The sequence below is a fragment of the Cebidichthys violaceus genome, unplaced genomic scaffold (assembly GCF_023349555.1).
Source record: "Cebidichthys violaceus isolate CVI_PGR_0920_01 unplaced genomic scaffold, fCebVio1.0.p SCAF_17, whole genome shotgun sequence".
NCBI lineage: Eukaryota > Metazoa > Chordata > Actinopteri > Perciformes > Stichaeidae > Cebidichthys > Cebidichthys violaceus.
The window spans coordinates 12,492,207-12,515,222 of record NW_027176340.1 but is presented as its reverse complement, the minus strand read 5'-3'; the positions used below and the strand labels follow the sequence as shown (position 1 = coordinate 12,515,222).

Here is a 23,016-nt window from a genome sequence, read left to right as displayed (position 1 = left end):
AAGATAACCTAAAATCATCAGCCCGAAGGTTGGGTCTTGGGCGCAGTTGGGTGTTCCAACAGGACAATGACCCCAAACACACATCAAAAGTGGTAATGGAATGGCTAAATCAGGCTAGAATTAGGGTTTTAGAATGGCCTTCCCAAAGTCCTGACTTAAAATCCCATTGAGAACATGTGGACAATGCTGAAGAAACAAGTCCATGTCAGAAAGCCATCAAATTTATTAAACCTCACTGGATGTTCAACAGCAACAGAGCTTGTAGGAAAAAATATTATCACACAAATGATTTCAGAAAATTACATCAAAACCCATATTTTATTTTATGTATAGCAATACCATTTACATATTAAATAACACTATCATAGAATGCTTTGATATAGCTTTCAACAAAACAAAACAAAAAAACAGAAATCCATCTTTTTGTCTTATTTCATGTTACAAAAGAGGAATGGACAACCACCTTTCCAAAATGGTTCAATGGTGAGGAAATTACCTCGTGAGGGAGCTATTCTATTGCTCACGCCTGGCAACAGAATCACAGCCTCCATAGGGCGAAAACCAAAAGCAAAAATAATCTAAAGAAAAGGGAATAACATCGTAATATCACAATCACTGCCTGAACATTTATGGAGGGCGTGAAGCTGGAAACTGGCGTGTGATAATGACCACAAGCTGGATGCACAGACACCTGGCTTCCACACAATCCACCACAAACAGAGACACCATGAGTGAATTCCAAAGGAGGGAACGGATTGAACATGTTTATGATTATAGACCAGACGTGTCAGATTGAAAAACATTGTGAGAGCTTTGTGGTACATGTTACGTCAAGATATGGTAAAGAACTTATGTTTGGGATGGAATTTCAAAATCTGTGAAAGATTTCCTCTGACACAGTCACTACATAGAGTTTCCAGAGAATGGCTGAGTTACAGAGGCAACAAAATATATGTACATTTCTTACTGACAGTACAGCTGTGTGTGTGCGTGTGCTTGTTGCTACACAAAACACATTTCATTCGGAATGAGAAAGATGATCAGAATAGTTTAAATACGAGGGCAGAAAGAAATGACAGAATGACCATCTGAAGGGCTCGGTCACACCAGCATTTACAAGAGCATGAATTCAGAAATCATGGTCATTTCACTCGATCAGTACATTCGACATGCAAATCAAATCCTTGCCGTTAAGCAGCTGCATACTGTCTTGACAGTGCTAAGCTTTGAAGAATTGGAGATCCAAATTGGATGCCGCTATCACGTTAGCTTGACACACCATTTAATTTTATATCACTCTGCTCTGTTGGAGCCAGGCCGCATGTTTAGTCGTGATACAGGTGTGGATAGCATTCCCTTCAGTTAACCGCTTTAACGTATTGTCCTGTACTTAGGCAAGCCATCCAGTATGGCAAAGCTACTTTCACTGACTAGCACTAGCTCGCTATCAGCTAGCTAGCATGTTAAAAGTTACCTCAGCAGCGACAGTAGTCTTGTAGCGACTGTAGCTTTTTTCAAGGATGCGCATATGAATTTCGCTGTGCAACTTTGTGGTGTGACCAGTCACTTATGCAAAGTGTGTGGTTCATAAAAGAAAAGAAAGAAAAGCACCAGAAACAGAACATGTTTTGTCAAATTTAGAGAGTTTAGCTCATATGGCTCCCATTTCAAAAGGAGGAAACACTGCAAGAGAACCAGAAATAGAAAAGCTTTGTATCTTTAATGCTCCTCTGTCTGCTCAGTTTATGTTTAGATGCATCTCTTTATCACAACTGATGGTATATAACAATAAATGCATGTGAGGACTTTAATGCTGGAGTTAAAGCAAACAGATACTCAAGTGAGACTTTGAAGCAAATTTCTGTAAGGACACTGATACAAATACAGATATAGTGTGAGGTGGAGAAAGAGGGGAGAGGAATCAGCAAGAGAGAGAGAGAAAAGCTTGCACAACATCTTTTTCTGCACAGGAAGGATTCAAGTCTTTGGTAAAGTGTTTTGAAAAGATCAAAATACATTTGCCCCCCTCGCATTCAACACATTATCTGTTTTGTGCTGTGTGAAAAAAAAAAATTCACATTTTCATTCAAAATGCAAAACAACAAGTTTTCATTTCACGCCATCGACAGCACAGCATATCATTAAAATCAGTGGCAAAATTAGAACATCCTCACGTCAAAGAAATGTGTTTGTAAATATGTGTGCATGTGTGCGTGTAAGGGGTTACTGCAGCTAAAGCAGTGAACAATTCAGACTCTGCTCTTTGCTTGTAGGCCACAAAACCACTCAAAAATACACCTCTGGAGAAAAGGGGGTGAGGAACGGAAACTATGTACACAAGGCCTAGGGAGGTTGGAGCGGGTGATCAGACCTCTGTCAGCGAACCCGGATCTGGAACGGATCTCCATCTGTTTTTACTAGTCAACCACTTTAATAATACAGTGGACAACATCATTAAAGAGAGCACTTGCTGTCCAGTTTGTGACGTTAGAAATTAGCCTCTCAGGTCTACTATGGCAGATACAAGACATAGTCAAAGCTCTGGCTTTAAATGACATTAGGGATGCTTGTGTCTAGAAACCGCTGATACAAACACCTGTGTAAGATAAGACAGTTTAAGCTTATGTTTCTGTGTGTTTATGAATGGTTTATTCAGAAGCGAAATGGTTTGTCAGGCCACATAGTTAATGAGAAGTGTGTATTTTGGCAATTGCTGCCAACTCGTTATAAATCAAAGGATAATAAGGCTGTCAATTATTTGAATGGAAATAAAGATTCCACAGAATGGGTAGGGGAATCTAATTCTAAGTATAGATAGACTAACGTCTTCTTGGTTTTGGTCTGAGTAATAGAATAGGAGTAGATGGGACATTCAAAATGAACGTAGCAGCGGCCATTTTTAAGTATATCGTTGCCATTGCGAGCGTTGTGGCGAGCTAACTTCCATACCAACTAAACTGGCTTACGGCAAGTAACGTTACAAAGCACAGAGAACCAGAGTAAATGAGTCAAATTAACAACTCAATGCTTCAGGAAACATGACAAGTGACGTTTTTTGTTAAGCTCATTTTCTGAAACCGGTGTAGCATGAAAGCATGGTGCGTTAGCTAGCTTTCTAATTCTGCCATCCTTTAATGCTACACTGGTTAGAGGAAATGATCTGAACTGCAAGCTGGTGGCCAGCAGCAGTGCTGGGTCTAACGGTTCTGTCTCACTCCCCGCCGCTCCGGAGAAGGACAAGCTACCAAGCTAACGAGCTAGCCAGCCATCTGTCCCCAGAGCTGCGACAACAATTTACTGGCCCACTGACGTGTGCTGTCACCATGACAACCAACAGCTATTACCATTTTCTCCTGTGACCACGGAAAACAGTTCAACGTCCGTTCTAAAGTTCAATGTCTGTTCTACTGCTGCTCTATCTCTATGGTTTTGACCTTTTCATAGATTTTGTCAACAACATTCACAGAGTAGGGTTGGAAATGGCAATGCAGTTCAATGAATGACCTGCCTATTGATTACATTTCTTATCAAATCACGTTTCATTTTCTTGTCATATTATCAAAGTAAAGAAGGAAAGCAAGAACTACCTTTACTTTCAACACATTTACAATAATGTAACATGAATCATGAGGCATTTAACTAAAGAAACATGTCAATACTCTTGCAAAGCAATGTTTGATTACTAAATGTCTTCCACTTTTACTAACTTGACTTGAGACACAATGGCATTGGTTGAGTGGGACATTATAACAGTGACTGAGAGCATTTGCAGTGCTACTGCAAATGCTTTGTCTTGGTAGACATATTACTCTATCACTGCAGTCTTTTGTGAAATTCAGCCACACCTGAGCATTTACTCTGTCCAGACGACATAAGCACAAATACAATTAAAAGATAAAAACAAATTTAAAATCTCAACTCACTGTAGTCAATCTGGACTGGACTAACACTGAGAACCCAAAGACTATTTTAAACCCTGTTTCAGATTTCTAAAACCGAACCAACTTGTTGCATAGAGCTTGTTTTTGAGTCTGCTGTTCCCCTGTGGATCACACTGATTCAACCCTGTAAAGACACACACAGGTGGATGTGAGGAAGTAAGAGCTCCACATACAGGCCTCTGTGTTCTTAATCCATGCTCGTCTGTCAGAATGAACTCCTGACAGAAATAAATAAATAAAAAAATGTAATGTCATATTGTTGCATCGTTTGTTTTGTTTCAAATGTAGAATCACCGGTGGTGTTTGTATGTATATATTTGTGTGTGTGGGTTCAGATGACATAGCAGCATACGAGAACGTAGAGGATCGAGGGAGTCCGCTTCCAGATGGCTATGAATCAGCTGTGAGTACTGGAGTGGTAAATCAACCGGCCTGAGGCGGGAGGCCACAAAGGACATGTACAAAAATCACAAAGTTATTATGATAAGGATATATTTATATATGTATACATACAGTATTTCCATATATTAAAAAGCATAATATGAATTATACAAAGAAATAATAATAACATTTCACAGTGGCAGTTATTACACCACCTTAGGTATTCTAACATGGGTGTGACTCGCTAGTAAGAAGGAGCGTGACAAGAAAACAAGGCAAAAAAAAAGAAACAGTGAAGAGGAAACTACTTTTAAAAAAACAAGCGCTACTTGTCTGTGGCAATAGGTTCCAATATCTCGGTTCTTGTGATAAATGAGTGGTAGGATGAGTATTATCGATGAGCAGAGCGGAGGAGGTCACGCTGAACTGAAGTGGAACAGCATTTTGTCACTGAGGCGGAGACTCGGTGCCTTCCTCTGTCCACTGTCTTAAATCAACTGGTAGGTGGCGGCAGAAGAATGTCCTTCACAGAAGCAGTTGATTTAATTAATAATGGCCACAGCCAAGGAATGTCAAAAAGAAAAATCAGAGCTCGAGTGGAGAAAAGCCGAGTGAGTCAGCTTTAGTATAGGCAGTAACACTGACATTATATAGTGCAAACAAGAAAAGACAGAAAAGTGTTTCTTGTTGCCTACCGACACCGTTGTGAAACTCAAAAACGCAGGTGCAAACCCTTCAGTAGGAGAACATTAAGACATAAAATGGCGAAAAAAATAAATATCAAAAACTTTTTATCAGTGTAAAAAAGTAATCAGGTTATTCATTTTAACCAAGAGTCTGGCAAAAAGGCCTCAAAAAGTCTTGTTCACAATAGTTCCTTGACAGTTTACAAAGTTAAGTGCCTCCATTGTGGGCTCTCAGCTCAGCTCAGCTCTGGGCACCCGAAGGGCCTCTCTCAGACCAGTGACTCCATGCTCTCTGCCTGGTCAGACTGGTCAGACATGGACGCCATGGTCCCATTAGTGTCCCTGGTCAGAAAACACGAGCCGTTCTCCTTGGTGCTGACGAGGCTGAGCAGAGCTTTGTAGAGGTACTGGTACTGGTCCTGTGGAGCCATCACACAGAGACAGAAGAGAACAGGTGAGAACATGACAACTATACTTTCACAGTAGCAGTTATTACAGCCATACCTACTGTAGCATAACTGGTTTGCTCAATGTGGATGTAAATCTGCCATATGCCTTGATACGGTCTTATTGTTTACCATGACATCACCATACCAAACTAGATTGATCTAAGAGATGCAATTTTCTTCTAACTTTCAGTAAAATCTGAGCAAAGTGGCATGTGGAACCTCAAAATTTTTTTTACCATGAACCATTCAGTGTCAGTCAGTAAATTAATTTATCTTTCAAGTTATGAAACATAACAGACACATCTTTTCACCATGGTTCCTCCATCATAGTGTAGCAAACAAAAGCTATTATTCCTTTTATTATATTTATAAAAATATATTTGCAGTTACTTAGTGAAATACATAATACATACAATTAATACAAAATTACTGTTCTCTAAAGTATCTTCTCACAAATTGCTTTAAGATTTGACAAATAAATTGCAGTAAGCTCAAAAGTAATTGAAGTACGTATTGAGAATACACTTGATCGGCTTTGTGTTCACTGCTGCTTTACTTTTGAATGAGCAGAACCACTCTCAGGTGTATGGTCAGACTCACAATGTCTGTGAAGACTCCTGGCCTCATGAGGTTGATCATCTTGGCCACTTGATAGACGTCAGCGGCGCCCTCGCTCTCCAGCTGCTGAGACAGTGTGGTGAGGGCACACAGCATGCCGGCCGACACTGCTCCCAACCTGAGGAGACACACAGTAGCTGTGGTTAGTGTGCATCTTCACCATCATATCTTCACCATCATATCTCCACCATCATATCTCCACAATCATATCTCCACCATCATATCTCCTCAATCATATCTTTATCATCATACCTCCACAATTATATCTCCCACATCATATCTCCACCATCATATCTCTACCATCATATCTCCAACATCATATCTCTACAATCATATCTCCATCATCATATCGCTACCATCATATCTCCACAATCATATCTCTACAATCATATTTCCACCATCATATCTCTACCATCATATCTCCACAATCATATCTCCACAATCATATCTCTACCATCATATCTCCACAATCATATCTCTACCATCATACCTCCACAATTATATCTCTACCATCATATCTCCACAATCATATCTCCACAATCATATCTCTACCATCATATCTCCACAATCATATCTCCAAAATCATATCTCTGCAATCATATCTCCACAATCATATCTCTACCATCATATCTCCACAATCATATCTCCACAATCATATCTCCACCATCAAATCTCTATCACCATATCTCCACCATCATATATCCACCATCATATCTCCACAATCATATGAAGGCACATACAAGGAATTTGACTTCCTGTCCTTAATTGTGGGGTTTTTTGCATTCTCGACTTACCCGCGATGGCCATAACGTTTCATAGTTTTGACAGATGACAAGCCCATGGAAGATAATTACTTTTGTCATCTTCTGATTTCTAGCTCCTCAGTATGGAACTTAAATGCACCATTGTGCACCAATGAAATAAAGTAAGCCTGTAAGTAAGGGTGTTCCTGCAAAAGAGGGGCTTCCTCTCAGTAGAGGTATTATGATTGTGAAAAAAAACGTTGACAAGTACTGAAAGTCACTTTATCGCTATTTGTCATCATTGCAGCCCCACCACCCACCATGCATCACCCAGCTCGCGGCCCTGTTTATGACTTTGCAGCTTGTTAGATTTCCAATATGGCAGCCATTTTGTGCAATTCTACTTCCTATAAATGGTCCCTCACCACAGAAATGGTGTTTTTCTCATTCTGGCTACAGGAAAATCTCTCCAAAATTCTGATTTGGGGTGCTGTGAAGACCTTTACTACTCAGCATTTGAGTTGTCCTAGACAGCAGCTCAGCCGGGGAGTGAAGACCCTCACAGAGTCATGAAACCTCCTCTGAGATTAAAGATTTATTAGCTAGTGAATCCACCTGAGGACGACAGCTTGGCCCAGCGTGAGTCTCCCTGGAGAACGCCTTCACAACGTAAAGGGTCTCCTCTTCCATTAGCAGCCCTGTCAGCAGCGCAGCGGAAACCCCTGCTAACAACCCACGCCTGGCTGGATAATGAGCGTGCAGACAATTAGGACGAGTCTCTAACTGACAGTTTCTTAGGTGCTACAAGCCGGCCCGCACCATGGCAACCGCATGAAGTGCTTAATTAGTCACTTTTCTTCTTGAGGATGCGACAAGCAATCTTCATTATTGTAATGAATAAACATGAGCAGAGCTGCTGGATTAGAGTGTCGTTCAGGACCACTAATGTGTGTCAATACTGAAGACACTTTCATTACGTTTAATTGGGCAGCTTCCTGGGGTACCTGTGAGGGAAGTCGGGGGTTGGAGGGGCTGTCACTTGTTGTTTAGAAGTAAAACAACATGTGTCTTTCCTCACTACACTTGCAGGATAGTCAGGCTGCCAGAGTGTGTTAGACTATTTGGGCGATTACAGTTTATGCTGACAGACAAAAAAATATATTAAGCTTGGATTGGAAATTATGGAAGTAGTTCATATTGGGGAAAACAACCACAGTATTATTTAAAAAAAATATGATATGCAATAGTATGTGAGTAGTAATTAAACCCTGTAGTGATTTTATTTTAATTTTAAGATTCAAGTTATCATCCTCTGTCAACCTAAAATCAGATCTGGGTAACGAAAGTCAAACTTTTTGAGTACCGGCCAAAATGTGTGAAAGTGTGAAAGTTGACAGTGAAAATGTTTTGAATTCAACCAGTCAAAAGGGATTTTAACACGTTTACAGTTGTCTGTGTATATCCAGCTAACCAATTAAATGTTCATTCATCTCAGAAGTGCCAGCCCTTTTCTCTGGCGTATGCATTAAGACTGAAATGTGTTCAAATACGTAAACAAATTGCTTTCTCATGCATCTTTAACTTGATGGAATTCCTCTTTGCAGGAAAACATTGTGAACCTGTAACAAAGTGCAATCAATAAAACATTGTTCTTTTTAATGGAAGTGTTATCTGTTGTGTTAAATGTGTTGTTCTAATGAACATCATTTCACCTGGGGGAAGTCAAATCTTTTTAGTGCAGCCACTAGAGCAGGGGCGGGCAATTATTTTTGCCAAGGGGCCACATGAGAAACAGGGACTGTTGTGGAGGGCCGAACCAACAGACTGAACTGGATCCTGCTCTATATTATTCTACCTCTTTATAAAAAGTAAATTGTATGGTTTTGATAAACCGTGAGTGGTAAGAGTAAATATTATGATCAGTGGTGGAAAGTCTATTTTACTGTACTTATGTACAAATTCAAGGTACTTTACTTGAGTATTTCCATTTTATTCAACTTTGTACTTCCACTCCACTACAAACCTTTCCTAACTACCCAAACTGAGCAACACAGTATAACAGAGTTAAAATAAGCTCCACCTGAAACATCTGCAGCAGGAATAATGATCCAAACAAATATACATTTGTAATATCCATATACAATAGTAAAACACTGACAGGGATCATGTTTCGGATAAATTAGTACTTTTATTACAATTGTTTGTCCTCATTTTCTGTTTTGTCAGTTCTGAGAACCAACATCTTCTGAGCATGTTGCTTTTGCAGCTAAGCTGGCAAAGCTTCAGTTGTCCGCTCTGCATCACCAACACATCCCAGGTAGACAAAATGACCCGGCCCAGCTCCGGCGTAAGCTCGGCATGCCGGAAGAAACATGGCGGGCGGAGTCCGGTTGCCGACTCGGCTGAGACTCGAGATGAATTACGCGCCAGAATCGGGCCAAATACACCAGCCTCATTCCGGCGGCCGACACTGCCATTGTTGGGATTGCAGTGATGCTGCTGCTTGCACACATCCACAAACGTACTAACGTACGGAAATTGAGATAAAAAACAGCAGCAGTCGTCTTCAAAATAAAAGCAATGCAGCTGTACTCCGTGCATGATGTACAGTTATTTACGCTTTATATTTTCCCATTGACGTCTCGCGGGCCAGTCGGCGACAGCCAACGGGCCGGATATGGCCCACGGGCCGTACAATGCCCAGGTCTGCACTAGAGCATGTTTTCATAGAATGGCTTACAACATAATCACAGCACTGTGTCACGTCACACTTTTAACTTCATGTTTTGCGGATACATTCCTCATTTTTACATTTCCTTGCTCGTCCTAAATTACTCAGCTGTCAGTCTGTGGAGTTTTAGGCTTAATATAGATGAAGGGGTTTCTGGGTAAATTAGGAGCCAGCAGGTGTGAAGGTCTTGTGCTAAAGTGATTAGGAGACGATGGCAGTTTGATTGTACGAGGCCAGGAGAGACTTTGTTCTTTTTTTAATGTCACTTCTTCAGATGTGCAAGAGCAGTTCATTTGAAGTTTTATTGCATGTGCCTGCCAAGTGCTTATCAATATATCATAAGACATGATAATGCATAAAAGTGATTTAGTTTCCCTCATCCTGCCATAGCCAACTATAATGTAATAATAAATTGGACCCATTGACATACAGTGTTCTATTTCCATTTGGCTTTTCAAATTTGCTGTACTTAGTTATAAATAACCCGAGTAGTGACGTGCTGACAGAGTATAAGAGGAGATAAAATATGGAACTGACTCATCGTGGATGATGGTTGGTCCATCGCGGGTGGCTGCCTCCTCTTTAATGACGTTGATGAGCTCGAAGGTGCTGCTGACGTGCGCGTCGGGCTTCGGCCACTTGGGGCACTGAAAGTGTCGAACCTCTAAAACGTAGTCATCCTGGTGGACAGACGGAGAGAGACGGAGGTTAAATAAAGGATGTTTGGTTTATAACAGTTCTATTCAACTCATCCATGTTACTTCAGCTGTGAAACAAAACAATGAGATTGAGAGCTTCTGTTTCTGATAGGGCTGGGAGAAGTATTGGTGGAAAAAAAGGTATTTTATTCAATTAATTTATCTATTCAGAAGGAAAAGGCACAGGAATGAACATTTCTGCAAATGTGACAGTGGTAAGGGCCGTTCACATGTGTCTAAAAATGCCAGCCATGCCACTTTCATCCTTTCTAAAGTGCTTGTTGGGTGGCACTCCTGCCGTTACTAAGCAACCCCAACCTGCGCTGTGATGATGAAGACGTTGCGGTATTAGAGCAGTAAGGCTCACTGACTTAACTAAACAAAGTCAAAACAAAATGATACATAGATTTCCAGCACTGCAAATCCCTCACAGTAGCTTTACTGCTCCATTTGTCTGTCAGTTTGACCTTTCAACCAGATGTTGTGACGGATGGAAAGATGAAGCAAGTGAAGTCCTGATACTGATAAGAAAGACCAGCTGTGATTGGTTGTTCCTGGTCACATGAACGTGCCAAAAGTTGAACTCATTCTATCTTGGGGCGCATAAGAGTTTGGCTCTCAACTGATATTTACACACGAGCAATAAAAAACCTCCTGAGTGCTAGCAGCTTTAAAAAAATAGTACATGGGAAGTCCTGTGTCTTGTGTAAGTCTACAGACCCAGTTCCTCTGGAGGCTCAAAACATCCATCACACAGCATTCTGTCCTCAACTGCTCTAAAACTTGCACTGCATTTATGAATTCGCTGCATGCTCACTCTTTAATCTGGAGTTGGGGAGACTTGTCAGTGTTACAGATTGCTTGGCTCTGTGCCATCCATCCACTAACCCAGACCTCAACCATCACCATGGTACTGAGCAGTGGATGGAGACGAGCTTAAGCATGTTATTACTTAATTGTTTTGTATGTTATTAGTACTTCTGTCTGTGCACGCATTATTTTATTTCACATTATTACAACATGGTGACTAATACTGTGTTCATGCTGCCTTCTATTGTTACACTACAATAGTGTGTTAGTGTGCTCATACTGTAGTCAGTAGGTGCGATTCAATTAATATGACCATGTTTTAGATCTCTCTCTCTCTCTCATACACTCACACACACACACACACACACACACACACACACACACACACACACACTGAGTCACCTGTGTAGCTTCCAGGATGAAGTCGTGGATGCTGATTTGCTCCTCATTGGACAGACAGAGTCGGTCTTTACTGATGAGAGTGACAGTGAACACCTCGCAGTTCATGGCCTCCTCTCGACTGGGCCAGTACACAAACTCATCCTCTGCCTGCAGGAGAGCACAGAGACCGTTAACATTGTCACGGCATACCATTATACTGTACGATGTCTTTTGTTATTAAAAAATATATACTAGTGTGGAAAAAGATTTGGGTACATTTAAACTGGAATTTAAAAACTTATGAGTCATTGAATCTGCAGCAGTTGGATGTTCTACCATTCATGCAGATTTTTTGGTCTCAGGTGGATGTGATGAAAATGTCGAGCTTAGCTCTGACCCAAGCTTTCAATTACAGGCTTGTTGAGGTGACACTCAATGAGGCAGAGTTCCATTAGTTGAAGTGACCAGCTATCAACTAGATATTTACTGCTTTGAGACACATTGTGGTGTGTGCGGTTACATGTTTGTGTGTGTGTGTAAATGCCGAGGTGTCCTGCTTTATTTATTTTTATTCCACCCTGGTCCTGTGAGTACTCCACCAATTAAGCAATGCACTCAAACTTGTTTGAAACTTGAGTCTCCAGCCCCAACCGATGCTGATTCAAGTGATATTACTTGAGGCAATTTATCAGGGGCCGTAGTCCCAATGATGTGTCAGGCTAAAAGTAGCTCCTAGCTGGCAGAGTTAGAAGAAACTTCTTAAAATAAGGGGCATGTCAGTCCTGACTCCTATTTTTCATCATAGTGACCATTTTTTTCAATAATACAACAATAAATTACTTTTAAAAACAGTTAATAAAGTTAAAATATCCGATCTGCTCATCAAGAACGTTTGCACTACCATGAATCCATAAAAAAACAGTTTGCAGCACTCATGAACTTAGAATATCTCAGCCGTCTGCAGGATTATCAATCAAACCAAAATGTGCACAACACCACCCATTGAATGGCATGAATAAAGCTGGTTTCATGGCCATCGCTGGTTTTCCAGGTATAACTGGTGCTCTAGGCTTCATCTAATCAAATTTGCGCTCCAGTGTTTTAATGAATACTAATTCACAGACCGGTCACCTGTCAACCAATCATTGTGGATGAGTCCTTTAAGGATGAGTCTTAGTGGTTAGATACAATCTTTTGTGCACACAGCCCCTCTTTACATGTAGCTCAGTCCGGAGCCACCCGGGGCTTTATACAACTTTCTAAATCTGCAGCAGTCCTCCCCACTCAAGTAAACAGACTTTGATTTATGAATTCAGCACAGTTCCCCTCAGGGCTACATAGAAGTTGCTTCTGCATTCCCTCCCTTCTGATGTAACTGTTTGTGTATCGACTGATGTATGCATTTGCCATGTAACACCATGTAACAGTCCTGCTGTCCCACTGCAGAACCCAGAGGACACGGCATCAATAGGCAGACGTCAGCCCACAGTGTGTGCATGTGAACATGTATGTGTGTTTGGGGGGATGAATATGACTGTATGTGTAACTCCTGCCTCATAAAAGTCAGGTCACTGTGAGACGACGAGTGTGTGTGTGTGTGACTCATAATACCTTAAACACAGGCTGAGGAGGTGTGCACATGCCTGTTAAAGTGGCGGATGGGACTAACTACAGTGTGTGTGTGTGTGTGTGTGTGTGTGTGTGTGTGTGTGTGTGTGTGTGTGTGTGTGTGTGTGTGTTTCCTACCAGTCCATGGTTGGCAGGCAGCATAACAATAATTTGTGCATTGTGGTCCCAGATCATTCTCCAGAAGTCTTTTGTGGTGTGGGGCAGAGGATGCTGGGTAATGATGAACTCATTACTCTGACAGTAACCCTGTAAAACAAACAAACAAACAACAACAGGTTAGTGGGAGAGTTACTCTTCAAACAGTGTAAATGCATGCTGTTAACATTACTGAGTAAATCACCAGCTCATTGTCAGAGACTCATCTGCAGTCAGGATTTAGTTTCATATTAAAGGACTAAACAGAGCTTTGAGGGTTATATTTGTGCTGAGCTGCTGTTATCTGAGCTATGATTTCACACTCTACATGAACAACAAGGTGGTGACCTCACCTCGTAGCACATGGCAACTTAACCACCTGCTTTTTACAGGCTTTTGGGTTTAAGGCTGCTCTCAACTTCTCAGTTAAGCTTTAAAGGGTAACTCCACATCTTTACCCACCAAGTAATAATAATATAATAATATATTTAGTGGTTCTGGCTCTAAGGCTGCCACTTTACCGATGAGCAGTGTTGAGCTAACATCAATATGAGCTGCCAGGTCATTTGGGGATTTTGGGCATCACTATAAAAAAGCGATGTAACCACGCCATTGATAATGACAGAGTGTATTTTGAATTGATAACCTGTAACCTGCTCTGAGTGGAGACATCAAGGGGAGACTGGAAAGATCAATGATTGACAGAAGAAGTGGAAGTGCTGACCATGACGTAAGAGGCGTTAATGTAATCGGTGCCTTTGATGCCGGGCAAAGGTGCTAGGCTGACCCTCGCTCGCTCCGCTGCTCACAGATAGATGGGGAGAGAAAGAGAGAGGGGGGTAGCCATCATTAGAACAGAGCAATCACACTGAGAGGCCACTATGTCTGCATTCATTCATGTTTTTGCTGTTATTGGTTAAGTGTAGACAGTTCTGGGTAATTCTTGGCTGGTGATTCAGAGAAGAGTGGAACAGCCAGTGACTGTCTACAGATTGTGTAAAGGCTGCAGATAACAGAGAGGGGCTGAGTAAGGACAATGAGACCAGCCAGCCTGTAAACAATCCATACCCAGGCTTAAAATGATATTAGAATATTATATCCTTATGCTATTCACATGTTAAAAACTGATAGCAACTACCAATATCACCTTATTTAAGTTTAACATTAAAGCTATCACTCCCTCCCACCTGGATTTATTCGTCTTACGTGCTCTCAGTCACACCACCGTCATCAATCCCCCGTCGAAATGTTCAGATACATTTCAACATACATTGTGCACACAAATATGCATGACGAAACATTAACATGAACAACATCTCGCTGGCTGCACACAACCGAGAGGGAAATGCCACGTTGGGCTAGTAAATCTAGCAACTCACTTACTGGATCGGGCAAGTGGAGTAAAATAATCAAACATATTTTTTCTTTGGGAGCTGATGATGGACGTTTTTAAGGAATGAGCCATCTTGCTTCCTTCTCAGTTGCAGAAACAACCAGGCACTCATGAGGACATGGCAGTGAGTAAAGACAAAGTTTAGAAGCTGAAGCAAGCATTTCAATTATTTGAATATAGGAGTTTAGTGTCTGTGAGAGCAAGGCGAAAGACATGTCAACTTTGTGAAAAAAGTCTGGCATATCACTTGCATGGCCTTTACGAAGACATGAACACTAACTGATTACCACAGAGTATCATGTTTCTAAACTAAAGTCTTTGCCGATATTTGATGACTAATAAATACTTTTCATAAAAATATATGTTGAACCCTGGAAGTAAAAACATATCACATAAAACGAACAGAACCACATTAATCAACCTTTCATTCATGAGTTTAATCATGTTCTATCTGTACAGAACAGCGCAGAAATAGGATCAGAAATCAGATTCTCTATGAACCTTTCTTCTATGAAGCAGATACTGTAAACTCAAAGGTCACGGTCTAATTGCAGCATTTTTACAAGCAGTTATTATATTCTGCTGTTTGGTTAATACTGCTTAGGGGCAGTTACAATTCAAATTGAATGCGGTTTAACATGAGTGTAAGACTTACATGGCACCACGGAGGAGTTTCGATTTTTCTCTTTGTTGCACTCCTTCTGTGCACTGAAGCATTCCATGAATCTGGCATTACACTGAGTTACCAACTAAAAAACAAAGAGAGAAGAAAGTGGGTGTTTATTAAACAGTTATTTCATTTTATACAAGCACTATGGATGGTACAAATTGTCCACATTTTCACAATAAACTATCAAAATCTAATTTGCACCTTTTGTTGTATCTCTTTTCATGAAGGCCTATCAAGTGACATTAATGTACTTCTCCCTCACTGTTTGTGTGTCCTTAACCCTTTCATTGTGCAGTATCAATTAACATCCAGATCAGATCAGATTCTTCAAAAAGACTTCAATAGCGTCAGAAGACTTCTGGAATAAAACCTGAAGTAAAACAGAAAAGCCGCTCTCAGTAGCTAAAGGAGCAGCAAAAAACACATTGAACCAAGCAAGCACAAAGGCCGGAGGAAAAACAAGACACACAGTAACTAAAATCAGCAGATACTGTAACAATGTTTAAATTCTAATCCTATCATAAAGGCCTCAATGCAAATGCAGACAAAGAAAGCTATTGTTTTGCACACTGTTTTACACACACTCCATCTGGTCTAGACCTTGGACTCCATTGTGGAATATTGTGATGAAATAACAGGGATTACCCTCATCATACCTACAACCAATATAAACCAGGGCATTACCTAGATAGATGGACCAGAAACCATTAACCATTGGCACAAATAGCTGGTCCATGTATCTATGTAGTGTTTAGAGATGTTTTACAAACAATTTCTTAAAGGTTTACAAATTAGTAACAAATGCTTAATATAATATACAAACTGTTATAGTGAGTGCAACAATAAACTGTTATAAACATAAATTATCGCATTGATAATAATAAGTAATCATGATAATTACAGTAATAACTTTTAATGTTTAATTAATTATCAATTTATCATTTATTGTAATCATGAATTGTAATCATACAATCATGGTTATTAAAAAGTGTTACCAAATATATATTTCAGGAATAACTGATCTATACATAATATATAAATAATAGCTTCTCTTTCTCACTGATAATATGTAACATGGCATGCGTTTTGATAAACTCTCCGAAATAACCAAAATGAAACTTACTAAATGTAGATAAAGCTGTGTTTATTAGTATAAGTTATTGATTTGAGGAAGAACCTACAGATGTGTTTTGCTGGAGGAGTTTAGGATAACCGTAATCTGAGACCTTTGAAAATACTGTAATTCAATTATTAATCTTGATGTATTAAAACAAAAACTAAATGTGAAAAGTTAATTGGAGTAAAGTAATACTGTTAGTAAACTAATAATTAGCTGGTAATTTAACCTGACTCATGACAAGACAGATTGTTGATTTATGTCACAATGTAAAATGTGCTAAATGGTCAATGAATAATAAATGCCCTTCACCTTAAACTGTTTCTCCAGATGTGTCCGTCCGCTGTGTCCTGGTGTTGTGATGCTGTTGAAGTAGCTGTGAAGCTGGCTGGCTGTCACTTCTGTCTCCTTCCCCAAAATGGCTTCCATCAAGGCATCGTGGATGAAGATGTACTGCTCCTGGATCAGCCAAATGGTGACAGAGGACAAAAAAGATGTTTAGCAGCTGGTATGGCAAGATGGTGTTTGGCATGCCCAAATCATAGATTTGCATTGCAACTGCAATTTTGCAATTAAATTAAGTATTAGTTATGACATATAATAATAGTATTAGTTGAGGTTTTAGTGCAGCATGGGAGAAATTGACTATTCTACATCTGCAAAGGTTTTAAAAACATACATATACCCCCCTAAAATATGCAATATGTGGTTTGGTTTGAAGCAAACAGTTATTTATACAGATACAAAGACTGAACAGAACCAATACACAAAAGCTGCTGCCAAGACCAGAGACTTGACACTAGACAGAGGACATTAGGAAAGTTATCACAATGCTTTGGTCTAAAACAGTGGAGATTTTACAATGAAACTGTGCCCTAAAATCATTGACATGTCCATGATAGACTGTTGTATTTGGTTTTGTACACTAGCTAGAGCTTGCCCTATGTTGAGTGACAGAACATTTTTTGTGGAAACATTATTCCGACGATTGAGCTGTCTTTCTAGACCTTGTACAGAGCAAGATGTTGTATTACCACAACTAGTGACTCCAGAGGGTGATTCCAAATGAGAGCTAGAACTTTTACAAGCAGAAGTATCAGGGAAAAGTTTCCCCTTGATATTGTGCTTAATAACAAAATACGCAGAAAATTACCGACTGGATATTTACTGGGTGTTCATGGTTTATGCAAAACAACTACCGACCACATTTCATGAAATTCTCTGTGGATATTCATGGTCCCCCTTAATTAAACCTCAGTAACACACAATTGACTGAGCACCATCGTAATCCCTCGATGGCTTTTTCCATTTTATCTGTGCCTGATCTTTCTTCCACTTCCTTAGTCCAAATGATGAACTGTGTTTCAACAATAAATACTGCAGGGCATAAAGTTTCCATGAATTTAGTATCTATATGTTTGGTACCCACAGAGAGTTCTCATCACGATCCCTCTGCATTTCCTCTTTACGCCAATATCTCCACTTGAGAACAAGATATTGCAGTATATAAAGCAAGTCATGCAAACTGTGGTATTTGGTGATTGCTTGACCTGACATTAAATTGTTTATGCTTTCATAACTTAAAGACTACCCTGGAAATTCAAAAAATGCCTCTCGAATGGGAAAATGTATCAACATGAGCAGGGCTGGCAGGGGGCGGGGGTTCGCGTCCATCGTTGGCTCATTTTCCATAACCAGCGTAGCATTACAATCACAGCGCAGCAATAGCTTTTTCTGACTTCTCTCTGGACTTCAAATTAAGCCGTTAGTACATTACTAAATCTGGTGAATCAGTGTTAATGACAGATTTTCTGGCAATAGCAATGTGCTTTCCAACGCTGAGGACAGGATTGTGTGGATGAAGAAATAAGTTGCATTAAATAGCTACTGGCTACTATGCTAGCTTGCTAATTCCACCATACCTTCATGCTACAGTTATAGAACATAAAAAGACATGAACTGCTGGGTTTGGTCTACGTCATGTAGCCAGACTTGGTTACTGTTTTTAAATTTCTGTTCATGATATGAGTTACCCTTTCAATTAGCTTATGCTGATCACAAATGCTAATCGCTAGCATACTGACTATTGCTATTTTTTATGGTTGGGTAAGAGTGCTGTAAAGAGACTGTTATTGTGACAAATTACAGTAACATAAAAACATTTGTGAATTTGAGTTTAAATGCAAGGCTGGGACATGTGTATGCTAGCAATTAGCATTAGTGCCTTTGATTAGCAAGAGCAATTTATAGGCTAATTGAAAAGTTAACGGCTACTCTACTCTACTATCCCTCTCGCCACAGTCTACAGAGTCGGGAGGCGTTGGATTCATAGGAGGGGGAGTTGGTTGGTGACAGACAAAAGCTCCCTCCATGTATGTCACCTGCCACCAGATCTATCGGTTGCCAGGTTTCAAGCAGTAGAAGGCAGTCGCTATGCATATTTATAACACAGTATGTAGAATTCTAATACTTTGCACTAAAATGTCAAGATTAGGACCTGAATCCAACAGTGTACATTGATTATCAGCTGAAATGCTGGTTTGGGGGTGTAGGCTCACACACAGACACGGATATACAAACCTCAGTCTGGACTAGGTAGTTGCGCTGGGTGCGTATGTGTTTGAGAAAGCCGAGTACATTAACTGCGCTCTTGTCTTTGATCTGCTGCAGCATGCTGTCTACGACGATGTAAGTCCCCGTCCGACCCACTCCAGCACTGCAGCACAACACAAGAGATGAAAGATGAGTGAAATGGTTTATGTGTGGGAAATAAGCATTCAAATGGATACCCTAAATGTGTTTTCACATGACATGCATTTATTTCACTGCTAGCCACAACATTTAGATTTAAATCTGTATTAGTTGTTTCTTGAAGGTAAATGTGTCTATGTATGTATGAATTTAACTAAAAAGAGGAAAATATGATTGATAAAAAAACATTTAAAATCACATCCCAATAAACTGTTCACAAATTACAAATGCATTATTGGCACAACTAGTTAGCAAAAACAAAAAAACAAATTAGGCCCATGTGTTAAAGAGGACACAGATTCATGAACACACAACTTTTGTCGGCAGGATGAGACAGAATTGTCTCATTGGTGTTTTGACACTCTTCTCCTAAAATGTAATTATCCTGTCCTGACTATTACTGTAAATCAAAGTGTTGTCATTTTTCTGTGAATGGAATTAGACCAAAAGGAAGTAATCATTGACATGTCCTTTATATACATGATAGCCTTGTTAGCGTGTGTACTGATTCCCAATCTGTGATGGAATTTCTTTTGGAATTTCTTTTTTACTGATAAAAAGGTGAGCATATAATTAAAAGAACAGCAGAAGTGTTGTTGAACAGTTTGTACATTTCTACAAGTTGGAAGCATGGCCACAGACCTAATTAACACCTCTACTGTGCCTACACATTCTGAACTTTAAAGCAGCAGGGCAGCAGAGTAAATGTGAGTATGTCTCTGTTTCTTGCATAATGAGCGGGAGGATGTCTGCGTGTATATGTGCAGTACGAAATGGTAGTTATTATCGATGATCACAGTGCAGATGATAGCAGAGAGCTCTGTACTCATTCCCCCCGGGACCACAGTTAGAGGACAATTACCAGTAATTTCCGCGCTCGCCTTACTGTAAAATGTCCTTCAATACAAGCTGGCAACTGTGACAGCAGGTTTAGTGATGCTGCTTAGATATGCAGCTGTAAGTGTTGAAAAGCACAAAGGTATAGGTGTGGAGTTCATTTGTAATATCTCAAAGAATTGAATACGATTGTAGCATTTGTTGAGGCAGTACAAAAAGTGCATTCTTCACAAATATAAAGAAAGGATACAATCCATAAAGACCTTTTATACAAACTAAATTAACAGAAGTGACCACACTCACTATGAACAACAGTTAATGTGCACAATGACAGCAATGTGGGTGAAAGGTGGACGGGGGAACAGAGTGATGGGGGAAGCTTCAGTAAAGTGAAAACAGTGTACTACCTGCAGTGGACAAGCATGGGTCCCATGTCAGGCATCTGGGCAGCCGAGGACCTGCGGACAAAAGTGAGGACGGGCAGGGTGTACTCGGGGACACCCATGTCGGGCCACTGGGTGTAATGATACTGGAGCACGGTCCGTTCACTCTGGGCCCGCGCCTTTGGGTTTCCCTTCCCACATTGGATGGAGAAGAAGAAGAAGGAGGAGAGGAGGAATGTTTGTTAAGTTGGAGAAAAATAAAAAAGATAAGCTGAGGGGAGACACAGACCTTTAACCTTTTGGACCCTAGACCGATTTTTACGTACGGTTAGGTGCATTTATATCACAAATCATCATATCATAACATATCAGTTAATTTAGGACACTTACTAAGGCTTCACATTAAAAGCTCTCCAGTGACGAAATGGAGGGATGCTTTTATTGCGTTTGTCACCAAGTTACGGGAGCTTGTGAGAGGTGTTATTCTTCAATAAAAAAAGGTCTAATCAACCAAATATGGGCATATCCTGCTCTGAATGGTCAGCAGATCAGTTTGAAATATTGCAGTGGGGAATAGTACAAACACTCCAACATGTCACTAAGGTGACCAGCTTCACCTTGCTGTGTCACTTCTTCCCTCTTATTCTCACCTTTTTGACTTTAGTGTTGCGTAATGTGAAGCGGCGCACGGTGTGGCAGGCATGCACTTTAGTGCTTTTCAGTGAGACTACCATGTTGCCGTACTCTTCACTGTTCTCTGTTGGCCAGTACTGGTCACATTTTCTCTGTAGTGCAAACACACACAACCACACACGAGTCAGATTCAATCTCTGTCAACAAATAGTGGAGGAGGGTGTGTCCATTTTACAAGTCTGTGTTGAACCAGGAAATATGTTTTTAATGTATCACTTTTCCCACGAAACAGATCAAATAGCTGTATTGTTTTGTGGCGAGGTATTTCCTCCAGGGCTAAACCAAAGTGATATTAAGTGAATGAAATTAATTTGGTGACCAGATGTATAAACCTCTGACCCTTCAGAAGAGGGCTTTCCCATTTGAGTTGAACAGTAGCAGACACAGTAGCACGTAACAGCAGCTGCTTTTCTGTACTTTTGATGAACGGCTTACCACCCTATATACCTCCAGAGCAATGATGAATACATTTAACAATATATAGCTCTTCGTCGCAGTACAATAATCATCTAATAATTGTTCAGAGGACACTCAGATAAAAGTCAAACAAAGCTTTAATATAGAGGAGCATCTACCCATGAAGCTTGAGCAGCTGTGTGAAGCACTGGAATCTGTATAATCAGCTTCATCACCAGGACGATACCGGCCCATAGACATTGCTCCAACGGGACGGCTTCAAAAGCATAGCTGTATCTAATAACATTTTTGTTGGCTTTGTGAGCCTGCACACCACGGCCTTGGCTCATCTGAATAAAAATGTATCCATTTATTTTTTATTCTGTTCGTTACATTATAATTGACAAGTCTAAATGTCTGCTGTGAGGAATTCTCTGAAACAACATGTGGCAACTATGTGATTCAAAAGCAGTACTGAAGTTTCTATTGTCTGGTCATAGGGTGTATTACTGTATAATTGTGGGAGTATCGGAACATACCCGGCCTTTCTCCACCAAGTTGGTGATCATGACGATGACACAGGTATTTTGCTCCCACACCATCCGCCAAAAGTCCTCAAAGGTGGACTTGAGAGGTCCCTGGGCTGCGATGTAAGCTTTGGGCTTATTATAACCCTAATGGATGAAAGACACAGATTACTAGCTTGGGAACAAGTGGTATATATAAATGACGTCATGGAACTACTACAATGAAAATTCTTCCAAAACTTGAGCGAACATCGAAATTATTGTTTTGTATTTATTCTAGCAGTCATCATCTCTAAAATGATTCCCCTTATCATACAAACACAGACACATCAGTATTTGACATCTCCTAGTGGAAGCACTCACATCCACATAGTTGGCATTGATGTAGTCGGTGTGTTTGGAGTCTTTCCCAGCCAGCGGCCTCAGCTTCACCCTGCTGTGGTCATCTGAGGGGGAAACGCAGAGCAGTAACACAGTAAGTGTGTTTGTGTGACTGAAATCACAGCAAGAGCTAACCTTAACTCTAACCCTAACACCGTGCCGTCCATGTAACACTGTCAACTTGATGCTCCGCCAAGGCACCGGCTCCCAACCAGGAAGCACATTAACCTTTGTGTCTGCAAAAATGGTCAGACTGGGTTGTGTGGTTTTTACAGACAGCTGAACAACATGCACTCTAATAAACACCAGGCTGAGCTGCTTTCAGACGCAGCCAATGGTTGTATGAGACGTGTGAAATATTCATTACAGATTGATGTAGTCAGGTACCAAGCCTGTGTGGTGTTTCAACACTAGGGGATTGGTGGTAAGCTTTTGCTCTGCTAGTGGTGTCAGTTGGTTATTCTGGTTAACTATTAACACATACACTTTGGTTCAGAGAAAGCTCTGCAATTTGGACACAGTACCTGTACAAAAAGATAGTGTTTTGTACTCTGCTTGCTCAGGGAAATCAATATTTGAGGTCCACTAATGATTTTAATGACACAATGACCTTTCCTCTAGTGCCACTATCTGGACCAGGCTTGCACTAATACATGTCTTCAAATC

The 23,016-nt window shown here is 40.4% G+C and overlaps 1 protein-coding gene across 2 annotated transcripts in view; it reads right to left on the bottom strand.

The window, feature by feature from the left end:
- Window positions 1-205: 205 nt before the first annotated feature.
- Window positions 206-23,016, bottom strand: part of LOC137874016 (receptor-type tyrosine-protein phosphatase gamma-like) — a 598,619-nt gene continuing 575,808 nt past the window's right edge. For both annotated transcript variants that reach the window (XM_068712605.1, XM_068712604.1), the window contains 13 exons: window positions 22,333-22,415; window positions 21,982-22,116; window positions 21,004-21,138; window positions 20,378-20,544; window positions 18,963-19,098; window positions 16,695-16,841; window positions 15,251-15,344; window positions 13,927-14,003; window positions 13,185-13,313; window positions 11,460-11,606; window positions 10,087-10,229; window positions 6,058-6,193; window positions 206-5,427 (listed from right to left, as the gene is read on the bottom strand). In XM_068712605.1, the coding sequence (XP_068568706.1) occupies window positions 5,278-5,427; window positions 6,058-6,193; window positions 10,087-10,229; window positions 11,460-11,606; window positions 13,185-13,313; window positions 13,927-14,003; window positions 15,251-15,344; window positions 16,695-16,841; window positions 18,963-19,098; window positions 20,378-20,544; window positions 21,004-21,138; window positions 21,982-22,116; window positions 22,333-22,415 (1,679 nt within the window). In that variant the 3' untranslated portion in view covers window positions 206-5,277. The remainder of the gene's footprint in view (window positions 5,428-6,057; window positions 6,194-10,086; window positions 10,230-11,459; window positions 11,607-13,184; window positions 13,314-13,926; window positions 14,004-15,250; window positions 15,345-16,694; window positions 16,842-18,962; window positions 19,099-20,377; window positions 20,545-21,003; window positions 21,139-21,981; window positions 22,117-22,332; window positions 22,416-23,016) is intronic.